The 9,512-nt window shown below is 40.5% G+C and overlaps 2 protein-coding genes across 3 annotated transcripts; one reads left to right on the forward strand and one right to left on the reverse strand.

The window, feature by feature from the left end:
• Positions 1–1,035: 1,035 nt before the first annotated feature.
• Positions 1,036–2,004, reverse strand: LOC124200353. 2 transcript variants are annotated; one of them, XM_046596564.1, is made up of 3 exons: positions 1,777–2,004; positions 1,585–1,709; positions 1,036–1,525 (listed from the first exon to the last, which is right to left on the reverse strand). In XM_046596564.1, exons 1-3 carry the CDS (start codon positions 1,902–1,904, stop codon positions 1,326–1,328), a joined length of 453 nt encoding a protein of 150 aa, XP_046452520.1. In that variant the 5' UTR covers positions 1,905–2,004; the 3' UTR covers positions 1,036–1,325. The 2 variants fall into 2 exon arrangements, with proteins under 2 accessions (XP_046452520.1, XP_046452519.1); XM_046596563.1 differs by having other exon boundaries at positions 1,036–1,528.
• A 197-nt stretch (positions 2,005–2,201) lies between these two features.
• Positions 2,202–3,708, forward strand: LOC124200352. Its single transcript, XM_046596562.1, has 6 exons — positions 2,202–2,372; positions 2,437–2,641; positions 2,708–2,923; positions 2,999–3,159; positions 3,236–3,407; positions 3,473–3,708. Exons 1-6 carry the CDS (start codon positions 2,280–2,282, stop codon positions 3,589–3,591), a joined length of 966 nt encoding a protein of 321 aa, XP_046452518.1. The 5' UTR covers positions 2,202–2,279; the 3' UTR covers positions 3,592–3,708.
• The last annotated feature ends 5,804 nt before the right edge of the window (positions 3,709–9,512 follow it).

The following is a 9,512-nucleotide window of genomic DNA, read 5'->3' on the forward strand; positions in this document are numbered from 1 at the left end:
ATCCTACTCCCTTTGTGTCTATAGGACGCACACACATAGTGCTTGTCTATAAGCACACAGACACATACACATCTATCTGTTTATATCTCTCCGCACACGAGATATAATATCACACAGATCTGATCCAACTTTGGCTTGTGCTCTGTTGTGTGTGTGTCTAGGACTCATCAGGAGTGTGTCGCTCATGCATATTCAATGTTTTCGGCGCTTGTCAAATATACACGTACTCTTGCGCTCGGCACAGCAGTCGCACACACCCGCCAGTCAATATGACATATCAGGAGCGAGCGCTAAATATAAGCCAAAGTCACATCTACACAGCTAGACTATACTATATAGTAGACGTGCTGCTGCTCTTATTCTTTTTATTCTTCCGCTCTATATATATGTGCTGCTGCTGCCGGGTGTGTGTGTCGCACAGCAGATACTTTAGATGTGGGCGGTTGTTGTTGTGTATATATCCCACCCGCTTTTATTGTATACACCCACCACCACCTCAATAAGAAGAGGATTTCACGCACGTTGAGTTAAGAGGGGAGCCAGCAATGATGATGATCCTCCCGTCCAATGATATAATTTTCACTTTATAGTATTAGACTATGGCCCCCCTTCCATCTCAATATTATATCCCAACTTGATCCTATCGTTTGGACGACAACAGAAGCTTCCCCGCTCTCGTCTGTGTGTGTCCCCTACTAAGACGCGCCATCCAAGCGATATCCCAGGTATGTACAACGGGATGTTGGCGTCCTTCATCCCATGTGGATGTTCAGGGTACGCTACCAGTATGTACATAAATGGATAAAAAATTAAGAAATTCTTTGATCCCAACAGTATATGAAAAACATATACAATGGACATACCATCAAGTACATTCAAAGAATGTACCGGAAGTATGTTTGGTGTACGTACAGTTTTCATCCGATTAAGATGAAAGCTCATATATATAACTTTCTTATCAAACACGATAAACAAATACATAAACAATTCGTTCAGGAAAACAACGCAGGACGACAACACACAGCAGATAAAATCTTAAATTTCAATGTTTATTCATATTAGTGAAATAAGATAAGATTATTAGTTGAATTTTAAGTTCAATAGACGAGACACAAAAAACTTTCCTATTTCTGGGAAACTGGTTGGAATTCTGATACATTTATACATGATAACATGGAAGGGGTATAATTCCAATTCAGATAAACAAGACACGACAGCTTCAAACAAATTTGTTGACGACAGAGGGTACTCAAACATAGATTCAACCTTCAGATATCTTTTCCCAATAACATATGGGGTGCCAGCAATATCGACGAAGTTATTAATCAAGAAATATTGCAGTGTTTTATCATGAATAATGACACAACTGTCACGCAAGCAATTTGAAAGCTAATTGAAAGCTCTATTCTTAATGAGTCGTGATCATCAAAGCAGTAATCACTGTCTGGTTCACTGTCCGGTTGATTTTCTTGGTCCAGGTCTACTTGATTTTCTTGTTCATTGCCGTACTGTCTGATTGGGGTTCCTGCTTGATTTGCACATAGTTAAGAAAGAATAATTTTATCGAGGAAAAGCTATGTATACCTTCTCTCACTGAGTTGTTCGAATAACTTTGGTGTGTGACTTGTCTCATTGTGCGCCCCAGATGTTCATTAAAGCTTCCAGGTATGTCACCTACATTTCCATTATTCTCTTCATATGGCATATTTCTAGTAAGAACAGTAAGACATTTAACTTAGTGTAAGACACATCACAATGATATCACAAGATACTTACAGTAAGTTAGGCATATCTTCGTTTTCCACTTGTGCATAGTATTCGTTTAACTGTGCATGTACCCGATTCCTAATTTGTCTAGCACCAACAATAGCCTTTTGACGTCGTTTTCTAATCATATTTGGCATTTTATTGCACTGTGATTGCTTAGTTTATAGTTCTAAAAGTGAAGAGAGCAAAAAAAATCTTAAAAGTCAGAAGTCAGAGCTGTCAGAGAATCAGAAGTCGACATCTCTAGTATTAGAAATTGTCAGATCAATATTTTTCTATATTTTTTTTACTCATTACATAATCTTGACATAACAATAAATAAAGTAATTTTAATTTACGGAATTTAATTGCAAAATTATTATTGAGCTCAAAATTATAATAAAAATATTTCATTTCAGACCCACTTTCAACTTGGCAACACACCACGCTGTCGGAAATCGTTGTAGTCTTTGTTGCATCAAGATACAGCAAAGAGCATTAGAGCAGACTTGTCAACTTATTTGTCAAATTTGATGAAGTTTACTCTTAAATTGTCAGTGGGAAGTAAGAAATTAAGTGATTTTTTCTTAGAAATGCAATACGCAAATGATGGGTGTTACGAAGATGTAAGTATTACATATGCTTGTTAAATATGTGAAACCGAAATGTTAATGAAAGTTTTTTATCAAGCGTGGTGCATTCGTGATCGTTGATTTTCACTTTGAAGATACACTACAGACAGCAATCGTGCCTGATTTCTGGCTAGTTATTGAAGAAGGTCAACTGTTTTGTAGTTACCCCCCTGGTAACAAAACAACAATAACCCCAATTAAAAGGAGGCATGTCCAACACGATACTTGGGTGACATATCCAGCTACTTGGAGAAGGGATTACGGTATAAAATTCTATCATATGTAATGTATTACTCCAAAATAATTAATGTATGATTTACTTGCTGTAGAATCCTACTCCAAAGCACGGAAAGATTTGCCAAATGCTGTTCAGTATACTGACTTTGCAGAAAGTGATAGCGAGTCTCAACAAAGTAAAGCAGTCAGTAGAAAAAGTGTTCGTAGATCTTCAAGATTGAAGAGGAAAATATCGTCAGATGAAAGTGGAAATGACAGTGGTCATGAAACATTGTTGTCAAATAAACCCTCACCTCCTCGTTCTCTGGGTTAGTATTCTTGTTACACATACATAGATGTGACTGTATAATTGGTGTATCTAATGGCTTTCATTTGTAATTTAGGTTATGGTCTGCTGAGTCGTGACATTGAAGAACCCCCTGATGATGTCGGACCACATGCACAGAACCTTAGTGATGAATATGATGATCTGGATTTGAAATTGGAAGAATTTGTACGGTTTGAGAACATGTTATTGGTTGATGAAAGAAAACGTGCATCATTGGTAAGTTGGCAAATATCATATCGAGATCTCTTTCTGGATTTTCAGATTTTATGTGAATTTAAAATTTAATTTGTAGGTCCGTTTTGTAAGAAACATTGGTGGCGTAACAGAGGGAGATAGCGTACACAGAGCTTGGAAGGAGGTCGTTTCGGTGGAAGTAAGAGTCCAATGTAATTGGAATGGTGTTAGAAGGGGCACCATTAAAAAACACAAATTGAATAAATCACCATTAGTCTTGGCTGTGTGGAGTAAGTCGTATATAACATATGTACATCCAAAGTTTTTTATCAGCTAACTTTTGAATGTTTTTTAGATGGACTTAGACAAAATCCAGCTTGCAGCAAATCCACCGATGCTGCCTTGCAGTTTGAGACAGTAAAATCGTTTGTAAGCGGCCAGGAAGATCGCAGCAAGAAAAATCTTACTTCCTGAGCTAGAGGCAGATCATAATGATGAACACAATGCGGAAGAAAATAGATGAAATGATTAACACGTTTTCCTTAATGTTGTCATGGACATTTAAAAAATACAATGCTTGTTTCATCATAATTTGTGTTTTATTTACTGGGTTTTTTGTACACGTCGAATAAGAAACATTTAAAAAATATAAATACCAAAAAGGATGCCATTGGGATGACATGGGTACAGACACATACGGACGTACTGCTGATATACCCCACAGTACGTCGAGGGGAAGGTAATTAGGATATTCCCCGTACATCCACTGTATGTACAAATGGGATGTACCAGATCCCAAAATTTACATCCCATGGATATACCATGGACGTCCATGTCTTAGTAGGGTCTATTTTTGATTGAATTTTTTCTTTCGGATATTGAGGTACAGTGGGGAGCAAGGGCCCCCCATTCTATTTCGCAAAAAGGACGTTGCTGGATATTGTGTCTGACACATTTAGAAACAAGCTGCATTCATATATATGCGATATGCGGTTTGCTGGCCATCTCTGGAATATCTATTGATTTCGCCCAGCTCTTTTGTGTACATCGACAGAATAAAATGTGTCGGATTCCTTTTTTTGTTCTTTTTCGGTTCTATTTGATTTTTCCAGATTTTTCACCCCCCGCCAGGCGAAACGCAGATCAAACAGCACACACAGTATAGACACACATATAATATAATATGACGGCTGTTTGTGTACACACACACAAACAAACACAAACACGGAGAATATTATAAGAAGAGGAAATTCGTGTCGATGGATTTTTATCCATCGCTGCATGTGCTGCTGCTGGGGTCGGCCGATGTTTTTGTTCGTTCCCAATATCCCCCCAGCATGTGCTCTAGCTGTGCGTTTTATTTTTTTCAGTTACGCAACTCGATGGCTGGTGCCGTCTATAATAATAAGTATAAGGACACAATACTTGTCTCTCTAGCTAGTTCGTCCCCCTCTGTCTCTTTCTGTAGCTCTTTCCAACCAAAAACTAAGAGGATCTGGTGTCGCGTAGGGTTTCGCGTCGATATGTTTCTGGTTTTTCGACTTATTGTCGTCTCCCTTCTCTGCGCTATAGCTCTTGCTGGATGATGTCCTTTATTATAGGATGGGCGCAGCCGTGAAAAGGTCAAACGCAGAGTTCACCCGATGGGAAAAACAGCCTCCCATTTAGTGTGTACATAGAGGAGCAGCTCCGTCTATCTTGTCACTCTGCTGCTGTTGGGTCAATATAGTCCACCCCATATCATCATAATAATAATAATAAAAAAGCCACCATAAAACGCTTGGATATTTATATTCATTCATTTCCAATTGTTATTCATTGTCGTTTGTTTAAACACATTTATCTATACAAACCTATCTCAAAGTCGAAATTTCTTTTCTTCAAAATTATTTGTGCGACCCAAAAATCACACAATTTAACAATGCGACACAATTTATTAACCGCATTAATTTCTATGTGTGTGCAGTGCCATCCAAACGGTTAAGTTTTTGGAAAGAGAGGGGGGACCATCGTCATCATCATCAGCTGTTCCCGATCACACAAAAGAGCACACACGAGCAGCTCTAACTCTCTCTAAACGCGTGTGCTCTTTTTCGTCCCTCAAAGACACTCGACTCTATACACACGCACACACAACAACGCCAGTCTCTGTCGCTGCTTTTTTACGGTTATTACACGCATTCGCCCGTCTATATAAACACAATTTGAAAAAAAAGAGTCCCTGCTCTCATCAGAACCTCACTGGAAAGAAACTCAAATGTTTTTATTTTTTCTTTCCTAGACGACGACGACGACGGTGGCGGGGGTGATAATATACACGCGGGAATTTATACGGCTGTCATAACAGCGTGTCGCGTATATACATATACACAACACAGCAGCAGCTACTCTCTCCTTATTTCCAACGCGCTAGAAAATCTTCTTTTCTTTTCTTTTCTTTCTTGCCTCCAGTTTGTGTTGGGCGACACTAACGAGCCTCTCCTCCCTCATAACTTTGCTGGCGATGCGACGCGTGTAGAGAGACTATGGCGTCCTGATTTTCACGCGCACCCTGTGCTGCTCTTCTCTGTATTTAACTGCGTGTGTATATTTAACACCACCACCATAGCAACATTTTGGCGTGTCACATTTGAGATTGGATTTCGCCCGTTTGCTGCGCCCAGCAGTATAGCAGCAGCCAAACGGGCGGAAGAGTGGGAGAAGAGCTTGTCACCGCCCCCGCCGCGATGTAAATAATGAAGACGAATCATATAAGACACACAAGCACAAAAAGGAGAAAAGAAGAAGTTATTCTTGCGTGTTATTATCTGGTCGAACACGCGCGCCTTTTTCTTTTTTTCCCCCGCACAGTTATTCCACAGCATATAATCTCGACATCCGTCATATCCTTCTCGGCAGCAGACATTCCGGCATGATGATGATGATGATCCCCCGCTGCTAGTGCTGCTGCTGGGCGCCCAGCAAGCACTAATGAACCCCCGGGCCGGGGTGGAAAAAGCTTCGAAACTCGTCACCTTGTTAAATTGCGAAGACAGAAAAGGCCAAAGAAAGTTGATGCTGCTGAGCATACTCATCAACGTCTTCATTATCTTTGGTCGAAGAAATATGTCGACACATATTTTGATGTGTTGAACACGCGCAGCACTTCTATACGACTGGTCTAGCTGTGCTATAGCTGCTGGATATGGTGTGTCGCTATGCCATTACGACAATCTGGAGCACGTGTTTTCCTATATACACTCGCCGGAATTCCGTTTTTTCTTTTTTCTGGCTGGCCAGGATAAAATGTATAATAACGACACGTCCGGCCCTCGTCTATATACATAGGGGTGTGATTATCTCTCTCGTGTTTTTCCTAGACTATACACTACTATATATCTATCATATCTTTTGGCTGGTACACTAGTTATAATAGACCACAGCAGCCAAAACGTCAAATAGTTATGTACTAACTAGTGTACGTATAGACGCCCTGGCCCATTTGAAATTCCAAATTTTTTGAAATGAAAAATTAAAATCAGGTGACGGATCTACTGGCGCGTATAGTTTTGGCATATACAAACCCAGAAATGTTGTTATTTTTGTGTCTATAAATATAATACAGTCGTCGTTGTTGTTGTACACATTTGAGATATAAGTTTTATCTTCTTTTTTGCTGTTGGCTGGCTGACTGTTTTCTTGGCCGTCGTCGTTGTCGCCCAGGGAATATCGTCGTCGTGCGGGAGGGCGTGAAATTCCCTGGAGATGTTCCGACACGATCAGACCGATGTATCTTTCTATGGAGAGCTGTGTTTCCTTCCTATCCTTGTGTATATATCCCAGACTCGTCAGCGTGTTTCGTGAACGCTGCAAAAAAAAACATACAGCAAAGCCAAAACAGCAGCAATAGCCCCCAGCAGCAGCAGCTTATGTTCTCCAAAAGTCTATCCCAAGTGTATATTTTCTTCTTATCTATTTCCACCCTTTTCTTATTTATTTATTTTTTACTCTTTCCCATTCAATAGAAATCAAATTGTTGTTTTCCCTTTTTATAGACAATCCATAAAATATATGTAAACCGACTCCCTGCTGTATAGAGTCACCAGCAGAGTTTTAATACCAATTTTTATGACATCTATAATCATTTGGCGATGCTGTGTTGGACTGTGCTTGGGGTATTAATTTCAGATTTATTTGTCTGTGTGATTCGAGCCGAATAGAAAAAGTCGACTGAACTGCTTTTGCTGTCTCTTATAGAGATGCTCAACTCCTGCCACCTAAAGATACGAGTGAGATTAACGACGTTGTTATGTCCGTGTGCTCAGTGTGCTGTGCTATGCTAGCGCTATGTATATAAATAAATAAGTCAAAGACGATACGTGTCCGTTTGCGTGTGTGTGTGTGTACAGAGAGAAGGCGACGAGAGAAAAAGAGATGCTCCTGCTTGCTGGATAGAGGGGGGAGATATATATTAGACGGAGGATTATTCTTAGCACCACACAGCATCAGTATAGAGAGACGAAGAGTAACTTTTTCTTCGGTCGGGGGCGCAGCAGCAGCATATACTCGGCTCCATATAACAGGGCAGACACTTAGGACTCTTGTCTGTCAGCGCCGTCTCCTCCATTCTTCATTCTATTACTCTTTTGGCAGTTGGCTGGGCTGTTGGGCTGTTGGCCTGGTGTGTCTTGTGACTTTTTCCATCTTTTCCCCTTTAGGCTTTATTAGCTCCCAACGGGGGACTATATGTGACCCCCGTCTGTCTAGATATATTTACTAGAGAGAGAGATGTATATAAATATCTAACTCTCGCGCCCCCATTCATCTGTATACGATTTGCTAATGGAATGAACGACATGGAAGAACGGTGTCAAACAGCGTCACAGACCGTTCTCTTCGCGGCCCCGGCGCATTTCCCAAAACTGTTGCGCGCCAGCGTCTCATATAACAGCAGCACAAATTTAGATGCGTGTAAATGCTTACGGGCACTGATTTATATTGCCAGGGGAATGTCTCTCTCTCTCCTTTTGGGCTGATGGCCAGCCAGTCAGGGGGGGAAATAATAATAAATTCCTTGCGCTTATTTAAATTTTGTTTTATTATTGGCGTGCGCATCAACATATTGACGATCCGCATTTCCAAATTGAAACGACGACGATCCGCGCACCAGGTGTGCCGTTGATCATATATATAAAAATATACACAGCCTCACAGACGGAAGAATTCCGGAAACAGTTTGTTTGTTCAATCTGACGTAACATTGAGCCCTGTATAAAGCAATTGTGAATGTATCTCATCATCATTTCCTGCTTGTCAGTTTCTTGTTTATTATAATCCATCGAGGAATGTGACGCCATAATAGCACATCACAACCCCCCTCCTGGAAAAACTGTCCAGGTGACGCAGTATAAGAAGTCGTCACTTTTTTTTCTCCCACGCACCTATATCGTCGACAATAGACGCGCCTGACCCCCCATCCGCATTTTTGTGTGTTTGATTCTTCTATTATTCGTTACGTGGCTGCTGCTGTGATGGGTCAATCTCTCCGTTGAAAGGCATTTGGCTGTAATATTTTCTATCCATCAAGAAAAAGTCGCCAGCAATACAAAAGGAGCAACTCACAACATTTGGGGAGGAATAAGAAAAGGATATCCGGAGACGCTATAGCCTTATAACGTCGACCGTTTGTGTGTGTAATTGTATGAAAAGGATTTCTTCTTCTTTTCTTTAAGAAAAAAAAAGTCAATTTCGAGTGGCAGCCAAAAATTCTCAAACGTCTTTTTCTGCTGGCCCATACAGCACATACCAATCTATATAAGATATAGGCCCGTCTCCTATTCTTTTATATTCACGTAATGAAAAGGACGAACCAAAAGAATGTCCATTCATTCCGTGTATGCCATTTTCTCGTCTTGTGAATGAAACCCAACGCAGTCCAGATCTACATTACATTTCCAATGCTGCGATGGGGAATCCATCAATGTTTTATATCGGCTGACATTAGACTATCAGTGTCGAATGCATACTCAAGTACGACTATATAGTAGATGGTGGGGGGAAAAAGTCGGCGGGAGGGCGTCCCAGTGAAAAGATCCAGTTGGTCCAACACAAGAAAGTGCTGCACAGGAGAGACTCTCTATTTTGACGCGTCTGAAAAGGCCCCAAAAAGAAATAGGAAGAAGAAAAACCTTTGGCTGGATGGATTTTCCAGCACACAGAGAATCAAAAGACTCCAAAGTCACACTGAGGTAAATGGATGAGTTACATGAATGAAAACGAGGGTCCTCCCGCTGTGAGAGTTGGATATATATAAGACCACCGTGATATGGCTCTCTTGGCCAAACATAAATACATACATCCAATAGAATCAAACTGTCAGAGAAGATGTGACTGCTGGTCACAACCTGGTTTTTTTT

This window comes from Daphnia pulex, chromosome 8 (genome assembly GCF_021134715.1).
Source record: "Daphnia pulex isolate KAP4 chromosome 8, ASM2113471v1".
Taxonomy (NCBI): Eukaryota; Metazoa; Arthropoda; class Branchiopoda; order Diplostraca; family Daphniidae; genus Daphnia; species Daphnia pulex.